Source organism: Capra hircus, chromosome 10 (assembly GCF_001704415.2).
Source record: "Capra hircus breed San Clemente chromosome 10, ASM170441v1, whole genome shotgun sequence".
NCBI classification, from domain to species: Eukaryota; Metazoa; Chordata; class Mammalia; order Artiodactyla; family Bovidae; genus Capra; species Capra hircus.
Window position 1 is genome coordinate 52500285 of NC_030817.1, and position 21326 is coordinate 52521610.

At 39.8% G+C, this 21326-nt stretch overlaps 1 protein-coding gene and 1 long non-coding RNA gene across 5 annotated transcripts in view; one reads left to right on the forward strand and one right to left on the reverse strand.

Moving 5' to 3' along the window:
* Positions 1295-18574, forward strand: LOC108636991. Of its 3 annotated transcripts, none has more exons than XR_001918681.1 (3): positions 1295-1398; positions 15917-16030; positions 18404-18574. It is a non-coding gene; the product is annotated as an uncharacterized LOC108636991 (long non-coding RNA). The 3 variants fall into 3 exon arrangements; XR_001918682.1 differs by lacking the exon at positions 1295-1398 and adding an exon at positions 8201-8478; XR_001918680.1 differs by lacking the exon at positions 1295-1398 and adding an exon at positions 15387-15827.
* The window catches only part of GTF2A2 (general transcription factor IIA subunit 2), a 32661-nt gene continuing 26418 nt past the window's right edge, over positions 15084-21326 (reverse strand). For both annotated transcript variants that reach the window (XM_005685700.3, XM_005685699.3), the window contains exons 3-5: positions 21182-21286; positions 17766-17892; positions 15084-15380 (exon numbers count right to left, since the gene is read on the reverse strand). In XM_005685700.3, the coding sequence (XP_005685757.1) occupies positions 15355-15380; positions 17766-17892; positions 21182-21286 (258 nt within the window). In that variant the 3' untranslated portion in view covers positions 15084-15354. The remainder of the gene's footprint in view (positions 15381-17765; positions 17893-21181; positions 21287-21326) is intronic.

A 21326-nucleotide genomic window follows, 5' to 3' on the forward strand; every position in this document is an offset into this window, starting at 1 on the left:
AGAAAAGTGATAGCATGTTTGTCGGTTGATGAGAAAGATCTAGTTTAGAGGAAAAGATGCAGGAATGAGATGGGTTATTTGCCAGAGTGACAGCCTAGTGAAGAAGACAGGGTCATTATGTAGCGCACAGGAGAAAGGGCCTGTCTCTGTTGGAAGCACGGACGACAGTTCACCCACAGTAGCAGGACTGAAGGCAGGATAGATGGGCTCAGATGTACATAGAGGGTCAATGTGGTGGTCTGTAGAGTCTGTGGAGTTATTTTAGGTATAATATACACACAGAAAGGGGGCTTCCTGTGGCACAAGAATCTGTCTGCCAAGGGGGGAGATGTGGGTCCTATCTCTGGGTTGGGAAGATTCCCTGGAGTAGGAAATGGCGGCCCACTCCAGGATTTTTGCCTAGAAAATCCCATGGAGAGAGGAGCCTGGTGGCCTACAGTCCCTGGGACTGAGTCAGACACGACTGAGAAACTGTGTGTGCACGTACACATACACACACACACGTACACATACACACATGGAAAAGTACAAAAATCCCAAAGATATAGATTATAATTTTTACAAAGTGAACAAATCTGTGTAACTCGAACCCTGATCAAAAACCAGAACATGACCAGCAACCCAGAGGGCTCCTGTGTCCCTTTTCCAGTTACCACCTAGGCTGCAGCAAAGATAACCAGACATTGAATCCCAGCAGGACCCTGCAGGGCCCTTCTGGGTACAAGCCCTTCTGTGTCTCTAGTTCTTGTTTGTAGGAAAAGCTTTCCCTCCCTAGGTATTCCTAAAATTTCAAAAAGCAGACTCGAATTAATGACTAGAGAAAGTAAATGTGGAAAGAAAGACCTTGAACATTGGAGTCAGAGGACTTCTAGTTCCTCCTGAAGGGAGGTAACAGTCTGATGCATATCTTTGAATTGTCCTGCAGAAATTAAGACTCACATCTGGTGGAGGATCACAAGATCATAGACCCCAGACTGGTAGAACCAGAAGATCGACAACTAACATTCCTGAAACCTCATCCAACCTGATCACACATCCTGCAACCCTCACCTCCAAATTTGCCTTTAAAAACCAAAACCCATTGGGAACTTAAGGTCTTTTGTGTATTTAGCTGCCCAGTCTGCTTGCTTTTGTTTAGTTGCTCAGTCATGACTGACTTTTTTGTGACCCTAAGGCCTACATGTTCATGGCTCCTCTGTCCATGGGATTTCCAGGCAAGAATACTGGAGTGGGTTGCCATTTCCTTCTCCAAGAGGTCTTTCTGGTCCAGGGATTGAACCTGGGTCTCATGCATTGCAGGCAGATTCTTTACCGTCTGAGCCACCAGGGAAGCCCACAGATAATAGTACTTTCCTTTGTCAGCATCCTGTGTTAGTGGACTGGCTCTGCAACATTCAGGTAAGTGGATCCAAGTTCTCTAACACAACTACTCTGTGACCTGGTTTTGAATTTTTTGTAAGTAGTATGTTGTCTTCTGTTTATGACACCTTAAACTCAACATTTTGAGTTTCATCTATGTTGCATGTAGTCGAAGCTCAATGATTTTCACTGCTGTGTGATATTCCCTATGTGAATATACTATAGTTTTACCCATTCAACGGCTGCTGAATATTTGGGTTAACTTTTATGAATTGTGCTCTATGAACTTCTTGAAATGTTTTATAGGGAATATATGTATACATTTCAGTTTAGTAGGTATGTAGGAGTGAAATTGCTGGGCCATAAGTTATACACGTTTACCTTTAATAAGTACTGTCCTCGTTTTTACAACATGATCTACCAAAATAACTCCCACCAGCAAGGTGTGAAAGTTGCATTTGCTTCATTTCTTAATCTTACTAACCTTTGTCATTTTAATCATTCTGGTGGGTGCTGGTGATATCACATGGTGGTTTTAATTTGCATTTCCCTACTGTTCAGTAGCTTTTCAAATGCTTGCCATTTGGATATTCTGAAGTTCTCTTTCAATTACTTTTATTTTGTTCAGGCTTCTCTTGTAGCTCAGTTGGTAAAGTGTCTACTTTCTATGCGGGAGTGAGTGAGTGAAGTTGCTTAGTTCTGTCCGACTCTTTGCGACCCCATGGACTGTAGCCTACCAGGTTCCTCTGTCCGTGGGATTTTCCAGGCAAGAATACTGGAGTGGGTGGCCATTTCCTTCTCCAGGAGATCTTCCCAACCCAGGGATTGAACTCAGATCTCCCACACTGCAGGCAGATGCTTTACCCTCTGAGCCACTGGGGAATGCAGGAGACCCAGGTTCCATCCCTGGGTTGGGAAGATCTCCTGGAGAAGGAAATGACAACCCACTCCAATATTCTTGCCTGGAGAATCCCATGGACAGAGGAGCCTGATGGGCTGAAACAGCAAGATGATTTTATGAGAAAAGGGGGAAGAGATAGTGGAGGTTTAGAAAGAGAAAAATGTATTAAATATTTCAGATTGGGAACTGGAAAAGAAACCAGGAAAAAAAAAAAGATGCCTGGCAGCATTAAGAACCCATTGACGTTAGGGAAAGTGAATATAAAAAGAAATCAGCCACTCATTCACATTCAGCTGCAAGGGTACAGGCCTATAGTAGGAAGAGAATAGGCTTTACTCAGGTTTGTGATTTATCCTAGCAAATATGAGAAAAATTATCAACTCCTGACCAACCTTGCTTAATCTACATGCAGGCTAAGTTTCTAACCGCAACTGGGCTATTTTGAAGTAAAGCCCAAATATATTTTTATTTTTAATTGATTTTTAAAAATAATTTTGTGTATTTACTTATGACCGTGCTGTGTCTTCATTCCTGTGAGGGCTTTTCTTTAGTTGTGACGAGCAGGGGCTGCTCTCTGCTTGCGGTGAGTGGGCTTCTCATTGCAGTGGCTTCTTGTTGTAGAGCACATGCTCTAGGTCTTGCAGGCATTAGTGGCTGTGGCACATGGACTCAATAGCTGAGGCACATGGGATCTTCCCGGACCAGGGACTGAACCGATGTCTCCTGCATTGGCAGGCAGATTCTTTACTACTGAGCCACTAGGGAAGCTCCTAAGTATATTTTTAAATTAACTTATTCTGCAGTATGTAAATCTCAACTGAGATAAGTAATAAACATTTAAAAAACTCAACATATTAAATCATACCTAACATAGTAACCACTATGACCATTCAGGTATGACCTAAATCAAATCCCTTATGATTATACAGTGGAAGTGAGAAATAGATTTAAGGGACTAGATCTGATAGAGTGCCTGATGAACTATGGACGGAGGTTAGTGACATTGCACAGGAGACAGGGATCAAGATCATCCCCATGGAAAAGAAATGCAAAAAAGCAAAATGGCTGTCTGGGGAGGCCTACAAATAGCTGTGAAAAGAAGAGAAGTGAGAAGCAAAGGAGAAAAGGAAAGATATAAGCATCTGAATGCAGAGTTCCAAAGAATAGAAAGGAGAGATAAGAAAGCCTTCTTCAGCAATTAATGCAAAGAAATAGAGGAAAACAACAGAATGGGAAAGACTAGAGATCTCTTCAAGAAAACTAGAGATACCAAGGGAACATTTCATGCAAAGATGGGCTCGATAAAGGACAGAAATGGTATGGACCTAACAGAAGCAGAAGATATTAAGAAGAGGTGGCAAGAATATACAGAACTGTACAAAAAAGATCTTCATGACCAAGATAATCACGATGGTATGATCACTCATCTAGAGCCAGATATCCTGGAATGTGAAGTCAAGTGGGCCTTAGAAAGCATCACTATGAACAAAGCTAGTGGAGGTGATAGAATTCCAGTTGAGCTATTTCAAATCCTAAATGATGATGCTGTGAAAGTGCTGCACTCAATATGCCAGCAAATTTGGAAAACTCAGCAGTGGCCACAGGACTGGAAAAGGTCAGTTTTCATTCCAATCCCAAAGAAAGGCAATGCCAAAGAATGCTCAAACTACCGCACAATTGCACTCATCTCACATGCTAGTAAAGTAATGCTCAAAATTCTCCAAGCCAGGCTTCAGCAGTACGTGAACCGTGAACTTCCAGATGTTCAAGCTGGTTTTAGGAAAGGCAGAGGGAACCAGAGATCAAATTGCCAACATCCGCTGGATCATGGAAAAAGCAAGAGAGTTCCAGAAAAACATCTATTTCTGCTTTATTGAGTGTGCCAAAGCCTTTGACTGTGTGGATCACAATTAACTGTGGAAAATTCTGAAAGAGATGGGAATTCCAGACTGCCTGACCTGCCTCTTGAGAAACCTATATGCAGGTCAGAAACCTATATGCAGGTCAGGAACTGGACAGTTAGAACTGGACATGGAACAAGAGACTCGTTCCAAATTGGAAAAGGAGAACATCAAGGCTGTATACTGTCACCCTGCTTATTTAACTTCTATGTAGAGTACATCATAAGAACGCTGGGCGGGAAGAAGCACAAGCTGGAATCAAGATTGCTGGGAGAAATATCAATAACCTCAGATATGCAGATGACACCACCCTTATGGCAGAAAGTGAAGAGGAATTAAAAAGCCTCTTGATAAAAGTGAAAGAGGAGAGTGAAAAAGTTGGCTTAAAGCTCACCATTCAGAAAACTAATATCATGGCATCTGGTCCCATCACTTCATGGGAAATAGATGGAGAAACAATGGAAACAGTGTCAGACTTTATTTTTTTGGGCTCCCAAATCACTGCAGATGGTGACTGCAGCCATGTAATTAAAAGACGCTTACTCCTTGGAAGGAAAGTTATGACCAATCTAGATAGCATATTGAAAAGCAGGGACATCATTACTTTGCCAACAAAGGTCCATCTAGTCAAGGCTATGGTTTTTCCAGTAATCATATATGGATGTGAAAGTTGGACTGTAAAGAAAGTTGAGTGCCGAAGAATTGATGTTTTTGAACTGTGATGTTGGAGAAGACTCTTGAGAGTCCCTTGGACTACAAGGAGATCCAACCAGTCCATTCTAAAGGAGATCAGTCCTGGGTGTTCTTTGGAAGGAATGATGCTAAAGCCGAAACTCCAGTACTTTGGCCACCTCATGGGAAGAGTTGACTCATTGGAAAAGACTCTGATGCTGGGAGGGAATGGGGGCAGGAGAAGGGGACGAAAGAGGATGAGATGGCTGGATGGCATCACCGACTCGATGGACCTGAGTCTGAGTGAACTCCGGGAGTTGGTGATGGACAGGGAGGCCTGGTGTGCTGTGATTCATGGGGTCGCAAAGAGTCGGACACGACTGAGCAACTGAACTGAACATAGTAACAGTAATTCTTTGATACCAAATGTTTTAAAATTTTGCCCAATGTCTTAATTATGCTGTATAGTGGCTTATTTGAATTTCCTTCCTCCGTCTTTTTTGTTTTGGCAGTTTGTTAAACAAGTTTTTTGGTTTTTTTCCCTGAATGGTCACCATGCTTTGGATTCTGCTGATAGGATGCCAGCAATGCTATTTAAAATATTTAATATTTTCCTGTTCCCAATATTTCTTATAAACTGGTACTTAGAAGCTTAAAAGGATTCAAGTTTGAAGTTTTGTCAAGAAAATTTCATTTTGGTATCTTGTATCTCCGATTCCATCACAGCAGGAGGTATATATGTCTGTTTGGCCTTTTTTTTAAATGTTGGGATTGAACTATGGGGTTTTGAAGTTGTCAGGTGGATTATACATTTCCTATAACCTTTTCACCTAATCATGTAATTAAAAGACGCCATTGAAGATCATTGTTTAGTCCTATTATTTTATAACAAATTACAAAATGGTGGTATCTTAATTCTATAAATCCTTCATTTAAAATTTAATGTGAAACAGAACTTCCTTATCAACTGTATTGCTAGTCTGAAGAATAATATTTCCCTTTATCAGTTTAATGCAGAGTAATGAATTGGTTACCTAATGAAAATGAATCTACATGTATTTTAGAACTCCAGAAATGTTAAAAAACAATTTATATGCTGTGACTCACTGCACTTATTTTAATGATGTTCCATCTTTGGCTAGTATATTTTCCTATGGCTACAGGACCAAAGTATCACAAACACGGTGGCTTAAAACAACAGAAACTCAGTTTCACAGGTCTGGATGAACCAGCTTCACTGGGTCAGGACAGGGTGTAGGCATGGCCATGCTTCCTCTGGAGGCTTTCGGGGAGAACCTGCCCCTTGTGTCTTCCAGCTTCTGTGGCTGCCAGCGTTCCTTGGCTTGTAGCGGCATTACTCCGGTCTCTCCCTCCATGGTCATATCGCTTTCTTTCCTCCTGTATGCCGAGTCTCCTTCTGCATCCCTCTTATAGATACATGTGATTGCACTTAGGACCCATCCTGATTATCTTACACTTTCCCCCATTCCAAGATCCTTAACAACATTTGCAAAACTTTTGCCACATAAGGAAACATTTACACATTCCAGGGATCAGGACTTGGTATCTCTGGGAGTCATTATTCAGCAGAGTGAGAACCTTTTAAAGTTGGCTGTTTCCTTGGGATATGATTCCAGTAATTTTGGATAACTTCCTCATTTTCTATTATAAAAAGCCTAAGATTGTATTTCTATCCTTTACCTTTAGTTAGCTAGTCTCATAAAAATTTTCTGGTTTTTAAATGTGAATGGTATTTTTAAACCACAATTTTGGCATTAGAGATGCTCTTTGTAAATGGGTTGTCACTGAAACAAAGGATCCAGGAATCAAGAGGGTGAGTGTGGCTCTCAGTAAAGTTACATTTAATAACTCATTGAAAATAATTTTTGCTTCCTGTACCTGCAACTTTGGGCTCAGCTTTTTGGGCCCCACAGGAGGAATTCTTCCACCAGGAAACCAACAATGTTCCCACTGAACTGGAAATTGAGATTTCCCCTTGAGTATTTAGGGTTTTTGTGCCCCTGGACCAATGGGAAAATGAGGGGATTATATTGACTGGGGTGGAAAGTGAGTCACTTGGCTGTGTCTGATTTTTTGCAACTCCGTGGACTGTAGCCTGCCAGGCTCCTCTGTCCATGGACTTCTCCAAGCAAGAATACTGGAGTGGATAGCCATTCCTTCTCCAGGCAATCTTCTCAACTCCAAGGATCAAATCTGGGTCTCCTGCACTGCAGGTGGACTCTTTACTGTCTGAGCCCCATTGTCTGGGGTGGTGGATCCCAATTATCAAGGGACATACAGCTGCTGCTAAACTCTGTGGTGTTGGAGAAGACTCTTGAGAGTCCCTTGGACTGCAAGGAGACTCAACCAGTCCATCCTAAAGGAAATCAGTCCTGAATATTGGAAGGACTGGTGCTGAAGCTGAAACTCCAATACTTTAGCCACCTGATGCAAAGAACCAATTCATTGGAAAAGACCCTGATGCTGGGAAAGAGTGAAGGCAGGAGGAGAAGGGGATGACACAATATGAGATGGTTGGATGCCATCACCAACACGATGGACAGGAGTTTGAGTAGGCTCTGGGAGTTGGTGATGGACAGGGAAGCCTGGCATGCTGCAGTCCATGAGGTCACAAAGAGTCAGACCTGACTGGGCAACTGAATTGAACTGAACTGAAATACTGTAACTCACTGGAGTGCCTTAGTGCCCCTATATATTTTATTGTAAAAGTTAAAGGAAGACTGTAGCAATTCACTAAAGGTAAATTCACTAAGAACTTATATACTTCAGGAATGAAGTTTAGGGTCTCCTAAAGAACCCGTCAGCTAAGGTGCTGACTGAAGGCAACTGGAAAATGGTATGGGCTGTGTCAAAAAGATAGCCTGATGGCTAATTTATAAAAATGAGGACTGTGCCATTCATGTTTGCGTGTTCTATGGTGTGCGTATAAACTACGTTTGATTCCTTTTAAAAATGCTGCACTTTTCACTCACCTCAGCTTTCCTAACTCTCAGTATCTTCTCAGCTCAGCAGGGTTGCCAAGCTCTGTTTGGGTTCCCCTCTCCCTGTGTCTTTCAGTTCAGTTCAGTTCAGTCACTCAGTCATGTCTGACTCCTTGTGACCCCATGAATCGCAGCATGCCAGGCCTCCCTGTCCATCACCAGCTCCCGGAGTTCACTCAGACTCACGTCCATCGAGTCGGTGATGCCAACCAGCCATCTCATCCTCTGTCGTCCCCTTTTCCTCCTGCCCCCAATCCCTCCCAGCATCAGTCTTTTCCAATGAGCCAACTCTTCGCATGAGGTGGCCAAAGGACTGGAGTTTCAGCTTTAGCATCATTCCTTCCAAAGAACACCCAGGGCTGATCTCCTTTAGAATGGACTGGTTGGATCTTTAATCTGGGTATTGCTCCATGCAGACAGCTGGACGACTACAGAGCTCATCTTTACCCCTGTCCCCTGATTCTCAGGGATTACAGCCTTGTGTCCTGCCTGTTGCCTACTGTATGAAGAACATGGTTTCATACATTTTGTGTACTTTTCTAGTTGTTTACAGAAGGAAGTTAAGTCCTGTCCTTGTTATTCTGGCATGCCTTGAAGTCTCTGAAGATGGCTTAAAAAACAAACTTAAGATTAAAATTGACAGGTAACATTTTATTAATCTTAGATGCACAGTGATTTTATATGTGTATACTCCAAAAATGATTACCATGATGTTAATATCCATCAAGACACAGACAATTTTTTTTCTTGTGATGAGACTGTTAAAAGTTAGATCTACTTTCAGTTCAGTTCAGTTGCTGTGTCCGACTGTTTGCGACGCCATGGACTACAGCACCCCAGGCCTCCCTGTCCATCACCAACTCCTGGAGTTTACTCAAACTCATGTCCATTGAGTTGGTGATGCCATCCATCCTGTGTTGTCCCTTTCTCCTCCTGCCTTCAATCTTTCCCAGCCTCAGGGTCTTTTCCAATGAGTCAGTTCTTCGCATCAGGTGGCCAAAGTATTGCAGTTTCAGCTTCAGCATCAGTCCTTCCAATGAATATTCAGGACTGATTCCTTTAGGAAGGACTGGTTGGATCTTCTTTCAGTCCAAGGGACTCTCAAGAGTTTTCTCCAACACCACAGTTCAAAAGCATCAATTCTTTGGCACTCAGCTTTCTTTATAGTCCAACTCTCACATCCATACATGACTACTGGAAAAACCATAGCTTTGACTAAATGGACCTTTTGTGGCAAAGTAATGTCTCTGCTTTTTAATATGCTGTCTAGGATGGTCAGAGCTTTTCTTCCAAGGAGTGAGCGTCTTTTAATTACAAGGCTGCAGTCACCATCTGCAGTGATTTTGCAGGCCAAAAAAATCAAGGCTGTCACTATTTCCATTGTTTCCCCATGTATTTGCCATGAAGTGATGGGACCAGATGCCATGCTCTTAGTTTTCTGAATGGTGAGTTTTAAGTCAACTTTTTCACTCTCCTCTTTCACTTTCATCAAGAGTCTCTTTAGTTCCTCTTTGATTTCTGCCATAATGGTGGTGTCATCTGCATATCTGAGGTTATTGATATTTCTCCCAGCAATCTTGAATCCAGCTTGTGCTTCTTTCAGCCCAGCGTTCTCATGATGTACTCTACATAGAAGTGAAATAAGCAGGGTGACAGTATACAGCCTTGACGTACTCCTTTTCCTATTTGGAACCAGTCTCTTGTTCCATGTCCAGTTCTAACTGTTGCTTCCTGACCTGCATACAGATTTCTCAAGAGGCAGGTCAGGTGGTCTGGTATTCCCATCTCCTTCAGAATTTTCCAGTTTGTTGTGATCCACAAAGTCAAAGGCTTTGGCATAGTCAAGAAAGCAGATGTTTTTCTGGAACTCTTGCTTTTTTGATGATCCAGCAGATGTTGGCAATTTGATCTCTGGTTCCTCTGGCTTTTCTAAATCCAACTTGAACATCTGGAAGTTCATGGTTCACATACCTTTGAAGCCTGGCTTGGAGATCTACTTTCAGCAACTGTTAAACACCCAGTTGACCGTTGAACAATGAGGCCTAGGGTTGCTGACACTTTGCAGTTGGCCTATGTAACTTACAGCTGGCCTTCTACACAGGCCAACTATAACTTACAGCTGGCCTTCTATATGTGGTTTTTCTGAATTCGTGGTTCCACATCTGTGGATTTAACCTACTGTGGGTCATTTAGCACTGTCACGTGTGAGTGTGTGCTCGGTCGTGTCTGACTCTTTGCAAACTCATGGACTATAGCCCACCAGGCTCTTCTGTTCATGGGATTTGCCAGGCAAGAATAATGGAGTGGGTTGACATTTGCTTCTCCAGCATTGTGGTACTTATTATTAAAAAAAAAAAAAAAATCCCTGTATAAGTGGACTTGCACAGTTCAAACTGGTGTGAATGATAGTACTTAAAAAACATTTTTTTTTAAAAAAATTGGAGAATTTCTTTACAATGTTGCATTGGTTTCTGCTGTACAATGTGAGTAAGCTGTAAGTTTACACCTCTCTCTTCCCTCTTGAGCTCCCTGTCACTCTCCCCATCTCACTCCTCTAGGTCATCACAAAGCACTAGGCTGAGGCTGTGTGTGTTACACAGCAGCCTCCCATTAGCTATCTTAACACATGATGTGTATACATTTCAGTGCCACTCTCAATTTGTTCCACTTTCTCCTTCACTTGTTCCCTATAGTCATTGTGCTGTGCATTCTCTGGACTTGTTTATATGGCTGCAGGTTTGTATCCTGTGACACCTTCACTCATTTTGCTCACTCAGGTCACCACCTGCCTCTGGCAGTATCTGTTCTCTGTACCTATGAATTCAGTTTATTTTAGATTCTACGTATAAGTGAGTTTATATAGTCTATCTTTCTCTAACTTCTTTCACTTAGGATAATGCCCTCAGGATCTATGTTGTGGCAAATAACAAATTTCCTTGTTTTAAAAATGGCTGAATAATATTCAGGTCCTTGTGGGCCACACATAACACTGTGTGCATTCTCCATCCATCCATGGTTGCTTATTTTCACATATTGACTATTGTAAATAGTGCTGCTTTAAACATGGGTGCAGGTTATCTTTTTAAGATAAAAGATTTCATTTACTTCACATAAATACTCAGTAGAATTGCTGCATCATATTCTAAGGTTTTAAATTTCTGAGGAATCTTCAAAGTCTTCTATAAGTAGTTGCACCAATTTGCGTTCCTGCCAACAAGGCATGATGGTTGCCCTTTTCGCTCATCTTTGCTAGTGCTTGTCTGTCTTTCTGATAGTAGTATTCTGACAGGTATGAGGTGATGATCTTACTGTGGTTCTGTGCTGCAATTCCCTGGTTAATGACGGACATCTTTTTGTGTACCTGTTGATGTTACTTATGTCCTCTTCAGGAAAATGCCTATTCAGATCTTCTACTTTTACCTACTGAGTTGTCTGAATTCTTTGTTGTTTTTTGGATATAAATCCATCAGGTATGTAATTTGCAAATGTTGTCTTCCATTCTTCAGGCTGCCTGTTCATTTTATTGATGATCTCCCTTGTTGCGCAGAGAAGCTTTTTAGTTTGATGTAGTCCCACTTAGTTTTGCTTTTGCTGCCTTTGCTTTTGGTATCAAAACAAACAAACAAAAAAACAACGAACACTGCTGAGACTGATGTCAGGGGGATTTACACATCTTCTTTCAGCCTGACGACTTTTGGTCTTGGGTCCTTTAGTGTGCTCTGAATTGATGTTTGGTGTAGTGTAGTACAGCGGGCCAGTTTTGGTCTTGGGTCCTTTAGCGTGCTCTGAATTGATGTTTTGGTGTAGTGTAGTACAGTGGGCCAGTTTTGGTCTTGGGTCCTTTAGCACGCTCTGAATTGATGTTTGGTGTAGTGTAGTGTAGTACAGTGGGCCACTTTTGGCCTTTTGTATGTGGATGCCGTTTTCTCAATGCCATTTATGGACTCTCTATTCTGTTCCATTGATCTAAGTTTTTTTTTTTTTTTAATGCCAATGTACTACAGTGTTTTTTTTGGGGGGGGAGGTAGTGTTTTGATTACTATAGATTCATAATAGTCAGAAAGCAGAAAGTGTGATGATTTCAGGGTCATTCTTGCTTCAGCTATTGAAGGTGTTTTGTGGTTCACTTTGGGGAACAGAATGAGTAAAACCAGAGGAAGAAAGGATTAGAAAATAAGACAGCTGGAATATTCAAGAGAGAAGACTGTTGACAGTTTTCTGGCATAATACTCTCTTGAACTAATCCTGCTAAATCCTTTGCTGCATGCTTCATAACACCTTGAGACATTTACCTTAAGACAAGGTACATGCCTTGCCTCAAACCACGTGCACATTTTATCTACCTATATACTAGAAAAATAAGATTCTATCATTACTACAGCATATAAAAAATGGTTGAATTTTCACCAATTTACAGGGCCTTTTTAGAACGGATTGACAAAACTAAGGTCGCAAATTCTTATTTTAGTTCTGCTAATAGAGGAATAGACGTTTTTTTTCTTGCGCATTAAGAGGCCGATCACTGCAGATGGTGACTGCGGCCATGTAATTAAAAGATGCTTGCTCCCTGGAAGGAAAGTTATGACCAACCTAGATAGCATATTCAAAAGCAGAGGCATTACTTTGTCAACAAAGGTCCGTCTAGTCAAGGCTATGGTTTTTCCAGTGGTCATGTATGGATGTGAAGAGTTGGACTGTGAAGAAAGCTAAGCACCGAAGAATTGATGCTTTTGAACTGTGGTGTTGGAGAGACTCTTGAGAGTCCCTTGGACTACAAGGAGATCCAACCAGTCCATTCTGAAGGAGATCAGCCCTGGGGGTTCTTTGGAAGGAATGATGCTAACACTGAAACTCCAGTACTTTGGCCACCTCATGTGAAGAGTTGACTCATTGGCTGGGAGGGATTGGGGGCAAGAGGAGAAGGGGACGACAGAGGATGAGATGGCTGGATGGCATCACTGACTCGATGGATGTGAGTTTGAGTGAACTCCGGGAGTTGGTGATGGACAGGGAGGCCTGGCGTGCTGCGATTCATGGGGTCACAGAGTCAGACATGACTGAGCGACTGAACTGAGCTGAAGCTTATTATCACTAGAGCCTGTGGGAGGGCACTCTGTGGTATACACTCTGGCCGTGTCTCTCCTGTAATCTCTAGTAAAGTCTGAGTACTACCATGGTGGGAAGATTAGACCAGCTATATCACTATGCAAATGTTAGGCATGTGATGTGTATGCAAGTAATTAGAACTGAGAGGGAATATTAGGCTGTGACTTCTGCACTCATGCCTAGGGAAAAACAGGTGCGCATATGGTGGCTGAGCTGAATACAAGAACTGGTTTCAACCTGTGGAATGTGGTATAATCCCTAGGGACTACACCTGGGGCATTACAGATATACCTGAAACACCTGGCACTCCGTGCCAGTTACCTGGGTGAGTATGAGTGAGTACTGAAACCCACGCAAGTCCTTCCTGTCCTTTGCTGTGTTTCCTCATGACTTCTTTGTTAAGAACTCATAAGGAAAGAGATCAGTATGGGTTACACTCAATACAAGTGGGTTTAAGTTCTGAAGGATGGGTAGGATTTTGATTCTGAAAGGTAAGTCATGAGAAATGAATGAAACTGCATAGCCAAAGACACAAATCTTTTTTTGTGTCTTTCTCAAATTAACTGAGCAGACTATGCAATCGTTGGTACGAAAGATTAGGAAGAGAACACTGGAATCGATTATGCAGAATGGGCTGCAAGAATGAAAGTTAAGTTTTAATGTTAAGAATCAAGGACTACACTGACATATTAAGGTAACACCCTAGGGGCACCCAGTCCTTCCTACCATTACTAGGTTACAGTAGTCAACAATTTCCTACAAGAAACTCAAGCTGTAGGCCAAAGTGCTTCTGTACCTTTTGCAAACACAATCTAGTGACATCATTTATAGGATTTAAAATTCCCAAAAGTATACACCTCCAGTCATAGACTTCTTTAAAATCACTATGACTGTTCATAGCATGAAAGTCTAAACCATTATTCCTTAGGAAACAGAAATTTCTACAACCATAGTAAGTTTACTATCAACATTACTCGTAACCATTATCTTGAACCTTCAAAATAAAAAGGTATTGATCTTGACTAACTGCAGTTAAGACAAATCCTAATTACGTAAAGCCTTTGGTAATCAAGTTTCTAAATCTGTAAAAGGGGAACAAAGTTCTTCCAGGGTCATTGTGAGGATTATCTAGAAGAAAAACACAGCACCTGTTTTTGTTACGTTTACCATAATGAAGTTAGTGATGTCGGCCCTTCTCTTACACAGATCAGACTTACTTAAAAATGATGACATCTATAGAGTAACATGCTTTCTCAACAACAAAAGAAAAGCTGAGGGATTGTGTGCAATATAAAAATCTTTTAAATATTTTAATAGGTTTATGATGGAGTGAGAGTGAAAAGACAGTGTCACACTGAAAAGGGTTGACTTGCAAGGGACCACAGGCTGGGGCTTTAAAAGCCTGCTCGTACTAAATGATAAACATTCTGCGAGACATTTTAGAAACGCCACATTCATCATGTATTCCTAGACTGACAAAACTTTTCCTTCAAGTACACAAAGATATGGCAGACAGTGTACAGGACTTTTTACTGAAAGTGTAATAACTGGTAAGATGTAGAGCACTCTAGAAATGAAACTTTACTGTTACGGCCAATTTAATTACATGTCATGTGAAGACTATTTTATGTTGTTGCAAATAGGTTTTTTGGTTTTATTTTAGCTATGAAAGTCACTCAGTGGTGTCCTACTCTTTGCAACCCAGGCATTCTCCAGGCCAGAATACTGGAGTGGGTAGCCTTTCCCTTCTCCAGGGGATCTTCCAACCCAGCGGCTGAACCCAGGTCTCCTGCATTGCAGGCAGATTCTTCACCAGCTAAGCTACAAGGGGAGCCCTTATTTTAGCTATATAAGCTGTCTAAAGATGGTCTAATTTTTTCCTAGTCGAGTTTTTCACACCAATGATTACCCTTGTTTTTGCACTTTGAAAAAGATTTTTATAAGGAAAGTTCCAGTCTGGAATTCTGGTTTTGCCCGTGCTAATGCTTTCATCAGCTAAACTTGCAACTGATAACTAACTTGACTCTACTCAAATGAATGGATGTTCTAATTTCCTTTGTAAGGAACACGGTACTCTTTCAAAATGCTTATCTAGTATCTGCATATTGTGAGCTTAGTAGCTCTAGCAGTTATTACTCACACTGAGTTTTAAAATGAATTTATTAAAGAATACTCCTAGGAAGGCAACAATGTTTGATTTGTCATTAAAAAAAAAGTTCTGTTTCTTCATGCTGTATAATAAAGAGGGTACAGACTTATGAGCTTCTTTCTATTGGAATTCTCTGATAGTATAGCACAGAGTAGTCATTTCTGCAATGTTAGAATAAATAAAAAAAAAGTCTCTTCTATGCTTCTCTTCAAAAAGCGATGAACAGTAACAGGATGGCATTAAAAAGCCATTTCTTTTTTCTATTCATTCTGTAGTATTGGAGCCAGTATCTAGGAAACAGAGGAGAGAAAGAGTAAATTCAAGAAGCAACTTAAATATTTCGAGAAAATCTTTCAAAAGTAAAACAGGAACTAACGGTGGTGAAGAAGGGGAGACAAAAAGCCGACCACAGTAGTATCTTCTGCACTTAAATGTCGTTTTACCTTAATGGGAAAGTCAACCTTTAGCCTCCATGTTTATGTTAAGAAAAATCAAGCTATACTACATTTGGTTTACATACTTTTTTTCAGGTCCTCTACTTTCCCCAAATTTAAAATCACAAAGGATAATAATGTATAATCAGAAGAAATTTGTATTTAATTCCTGGTGAGACAAAAAACCCAAATTCTAGTCACTATCACTTTTTCTCTGCTTCTCTATTAGGAACTGAACTGTATTTCAGAAAGCTGACCAGTAGAAAAAATGGTTTTATTTCACAGTAGCACTGCATTTATTGGGTGAGGAATGGTATTATTACTTAATCTCCTACCTCTAACTGCCACAGCCATTTATATTTTAATGACTGTTTTTTTCTGCTGACATAAAGGAACATGGAACACAATATAAACTTTTCTTGAATACTCAACAATTTTTTCTTTGAAGAACAATCACTTATACTGTGCTGTAAGTGAAGCAAGCTCCTCAGAAGCCACCAAAGGAGGTAAGGCTGATTTGTACTTTACATCCACTGAAGTTTGAAAAAATAAGATACATCTTTTATCTTTAAGAAGCAAGAGAAATACACTTTAAGGACCGCTTATAAGTAAAACACAAATGTTTACATGGACTCTTTGATATTAAGTTTGCTCAGGGGCCTTCACTGACTTTTTGGTAATTAAACATGTTTCAAATAATTGAAACTGACACTCTGCTAGTCTGTATCTATGCTGTCCAATATGGTAGCCAGTGGCTAGGCACATGTGCTTAAAGTTAACTAATAAATATGAGACCATTAACTATCTCAGCTACCCTAACCCATTTTAAGTGCTTAATATCAGATGTGGCTACAGGAGAGTACAGACAGAAAATTTCCATCCGGATGCTGATCCATATAATTAACTCATTTTGGTAGAGGTCTAGAAATTACACAGTAATGCTAAAATTCTATAGTAAAAGTTTGAAAACCTAAGGGTTATAAGGATGCTATTAGCCTAAATTATAAGAAAGACTTGGGGAAAAAAATACATTATCTGACATACACAGAAATGTTATCACTTGTGATCCAGGAGCTATTTTTAAACAGACTTTTGTTGTTGTTGTTATAATAAGGACCCAAGTATATGATAACTATATAAAGTCATCCTAAATTTCTTAGAATGATTATTTCTAGTTAACCTTCTGAAACGTACAAGCCACTGTAACATTGCTCATTTTAGAGACTCTGACATCTGGAAAACACAATTTCTTTAAAAAAGGGAGAAAGGTACAATTTTAGGCAGCTATCAAAAACCAGGCTTAAGAGAACAACAGTTAATGAGTTGTGTGAAAAACGATGTATTCACAAATGAGTATTACTATAAAGATATATATAACTGAAGGCTAGAAGATTCTATACTCAAGTGATACGTTATCTCCAGATGATGTTACAAATGATGTCTTTTCTTCTCTATGGTTTTCTGTCTTTATATCTTTTCAGTGATTAGAGCGTTTCTTTGAAACCCAAACTATAACAATAAAAACCTAACCTATAACCCAAGAAATGTAGGGTTTTGTTTTCCACATTTGTCTTTCTCTTGACAGTCTTCTCTATTCAGGAATAATTGCTTTAAATGCAAACTGTTCAGAATACAAAGTAAAAGTATATTTAAAATACAATTTATATATTTATTTTTGCTTACTGAATTCAATCATGGGACAGAAAGCAGAGACATACAGTTTCTGAAACATTAAAGGCGTGAACAAGTTCCTAGGTCTGCTGTGAAAATATCTGCGAGTACCAGATGAGAAGACTAGATGTTTACCCTTATGAGTGATGGGGCTCTTATAATTATTTGAAAGGTTTTAAATAACCACTTTAAAATGTATAGCTATTCAGTAACACAGAAGCCATAGGATAAATTGTTGAAATGAAACACGTAAGGAAAAAGAAAAAGCTTGAGAAATACTTCAAACCTGTAACAGAAATAGGGAAGAAAGGCTTACTAATTTGGTCCCCTTTCCCCCAACACAAATTCAACCTGTGCAAGTAGTCTGTGTGTCATACGAAACGTTTATACCTCCAGTTAGTAAGAGGACTATTTGAGATCCGGAATTTAGAATCTGAGAAAGGAGCCAGGTCTCTAGTTGGGAGTAGATCATTAGCCAACTTCCCCCCTTACTTTCAGATGATTCTCTAAAGATGCATGAAAAAGATTTCAAGTAGCTTTGCTTTCACAGTAATTAGGGTAGACACTTACTTTTACCATCACAGGCTACAATTTTCACTTTATCCACTTTAATAAGTTCTGTCACCTCTCTGAATTCAACATCATTCAATACAAAAGTCCACACGTTATCGCAGAATCTGTATGTATTTAGAGAGCCCTTTAAAACAAAACATTGAGGCAAACCATGAAGTCATTTTTTCCCCCTCATATTTTTCTCCAGACAACTTATGAAATCCTAGCTACAAGTACATAATTCCCAAAATAGGATGAAAATTAAGGAAAATGAAGCAAGCAAGCTAAGTGTTAAAATACCATACTATTACTTAAAAAAAAAAAAAAATCCTAGAGAAATATGCCAAGGTAAGAGTTTATTTTAGTAAGCAGACTATTTCCAGCGCTGGAAGAGCCTGCAAATTACTCACCTGAAATCTGAAGAAAAGCTGAAGGGAAATTTGAATTTGTATTTATACTGCCCTCATGTGGTGAAATTATGAAAACGTATTTGAAATTTTATGAAACTACTTTAAGAAAGCAACCTATTTTATTGTGTATGTTAATTCTCCAAATTTGTACAAATGCATGGAACTCCTAGAAACATATATTAGCCACTAAGATGATAACATTATTGTCCTGCGCAACTGACATTCTTCTACTTTATTTTCTTTTAGGAAAAATGTGTGTCTGGACATTAAAAGAGGTCTTTCTGAAGAGTGTGATGAAGGTGCAAGAATGAATGCTAGCAGAAAATAATCAAAACCCAAGAGACATACACATGGATTCACGAAACACTGAAATTTAGTATTCGATAAAACATGTATATGCCTAAAACCTTCAAACCAGAAAAAAAAAATTCAGCACAAAACTGTTCCCTGCTGTGTTACTTGTAATACCAAAATGTGAGTTCTCCTAATGTCTTACAAAGTTAGAGTGACTAGGGTAACTATAATGGTTATGACTTAAGTTACTAAATTCATTAAATAATAGGAATAATTACCATCCTAGGTGCTAAGGATACAATGGTAAGCAATAGACATATGATCCCTGCCACCCAAGAGGTTTAGCTGAGCAGGGAAGATCATTAAAACAAGTAAATACATAGTGTGAAGTGCTATGTAAGCCTGGGTTACTCGGAGCATAGCAGAAGACAGGACAGAGCGTGCTTGAGTGCCACAGACTAAGGAGTCAGGGAAAGAAAGGTGGGGCAGCGGAAGTGCAGACAGACACTTGGTGTGGGATAAGAAGTTCCAGAAACCAGAGTGTGACAGGCGGTCCTAAGGTAGAAGAGATCAGGAACCTTGGGAAAGAATAGATATCCTGAGGGTACCAGGAGGTCAGGGAAGGATTTCAAGCAGAGGAGTAATGTACTAAAACTGCATTTTTGGTGATGGCATGAAGACCAGACTAGAGGGGAGCCTGACTGGAGGGGAGTCTGATACTTTAGCTGGCTGTGTCAAACAGGTGAAAGAGGCTGGGCAATAGCAGGAGCAAAGGGTCCTGAGAAGTGGAGAGGTTTTAAAAGGTAGATCTGTCAAACCTGACAACCAACTGCATGTGGCTGGATAGTGAAGACAGAAGTCTGTGTCATTCCCAAGTTTCTGGCTCGTGTACCAGCGCAGTCATAGAAAAAGCTGGTTTGAGAGGAAAGTTAAAGTTGAGTTTGAGCTACAACGTACTGTATCCAGTGCACAGCTGGACTGTAAAAGCAAGCATGGGAGGATATCAGCTTTAAAGGATGAGATCATGAAAGGAGCATATGTGGAGCCCTAGAGAACCCCTTAGGAAAACCAACAATTAAGTGACACAGACAGTAGGAAAACTACAAACGCGCCTGAGAGAGGGTCAGAGAACAGAAGGAGAGCTAGAACAGTATGGTTTCAAGGGAAGTAGGAGTTTTAAGAGATTAATCAACAGTATTACTGACTGTACATTGGATTTATCAATAAATAACTTGGCAAAAGAAGTTTCAGTAGAGGAGTGGGATTAATGCATTGAAAATCACTCAGAACGTACTGTTAAGTAAAAAGACACAGAGTTGTAAGTGTAAAAAAAAATTTTTTTAATTAGATCTATTCTTTTGACTATAGTTTGAGGCTTTTGGAAGGCTGAAAAACCAAATGCCAACTTCAGTGTTCATTTCTGGCATCCCTGTGTGTATAATCCATGATCCTATGAACGTGTAGGTTACTGTCATAGCCAGTTGGTGGTAGCTGTGTCAATAACGTGAACTAGGTAGGTCACTATGATTTACGATTAGCATGTGAACATTCAAATATGCTGAAATTCAATATATTCAAAATATTCCTTGTATATGATAATATGCGGTTACACTTTAATATACATTTTTCCCACTTTTTTTTTATATTTATCTATAACTGAGTAACACTTTTTAAATCCTTTAAACAGATCCAGACTAGAAATCTACAATAACTGGCGATCACTCAGACCTTGTGAACCCTATGACTCTAAACAAATTCTCTACATGGGCTAAAGTTTATGTACCATCATGGCTCAATTTAAAGGATCAAGTTTTGAATAACAAACTAGGCAGATGTGTATGTATGACTGCACACAAAAAAGCTAACTTTGCCAGAATTACTACTATTCAAGAATCTGATAAAATTTTATAAAGACATATATGTGAAACTGGTTTACAAATATAAAATACATGCAGATTTTATCCCTTCACGTAAAAAAGTCAAATGTGGCCCTGTTTGTCTTCTTCTGCCTTCTATACCCAATATCCAGAACAATGCCTTGTACCAACTGGCATTGAAATGTTTGCTGAATAAATGGCATTTTGTCTTTTGTGATTTTCACCACCAGCTAAAACAAAAAACCCCAAACACTGATGTTCTCTTAAATGCAAAATAACATCTATGGTCTTTTTATATGATGATTTTCATCTCTTTTAATCTGGATTTACTATCAAATTAAGATCTTGTTTGGTTTGGTCTTACTGTTCAAAGTACAAATGATTCCTATGAGACCTAGCTCCCAGAAGAGACCATCGTCTGCCAACAGGCCTGCCAATAAGCCATGCTATCTAAGAGCAGGTGGGGCGCAACATGACATTTCTAGAAATTACAGTATTCTTCCCTGGCCAGAGTTTAAAAATCATAACTGATCCTTAGAGATTACTCTCACTTACCTTCAACCCTGAAGATATTGTTTCAGACGTCTGAAATCTTTAACTCTTCAAGGAAGGTAGCCAAACATACATAGGCTGATTTGTGAAATAATGGAATAAAAATCCAAAAACAACTGTGCCTCACATTAAGTGAACTGGTAGATATATCATTTAAATATAAAACAGGATTCAGTTGTTCTAAAACAAGTTTTAAAGTTTCATTAAGTCATCTCTTTCTATGATTAATAAATATGGAGGTATTATAAAAATCACTATTGCAACAAGCACGGCGCAGCTAGATTCAAGAATATATCCTTACCCTGAAGTTGACGCGGTTCCTGACCCTCTGTGCCAGTGCTGCGTTTATAGCCTTATCAAACTGAAGTAGAACTTGAAGGGCAAGTTGGGGGGTAATCTGTTGAGACTGAAAAAATAAAGGTCATGAATCCTCTTTGGGAAGAACA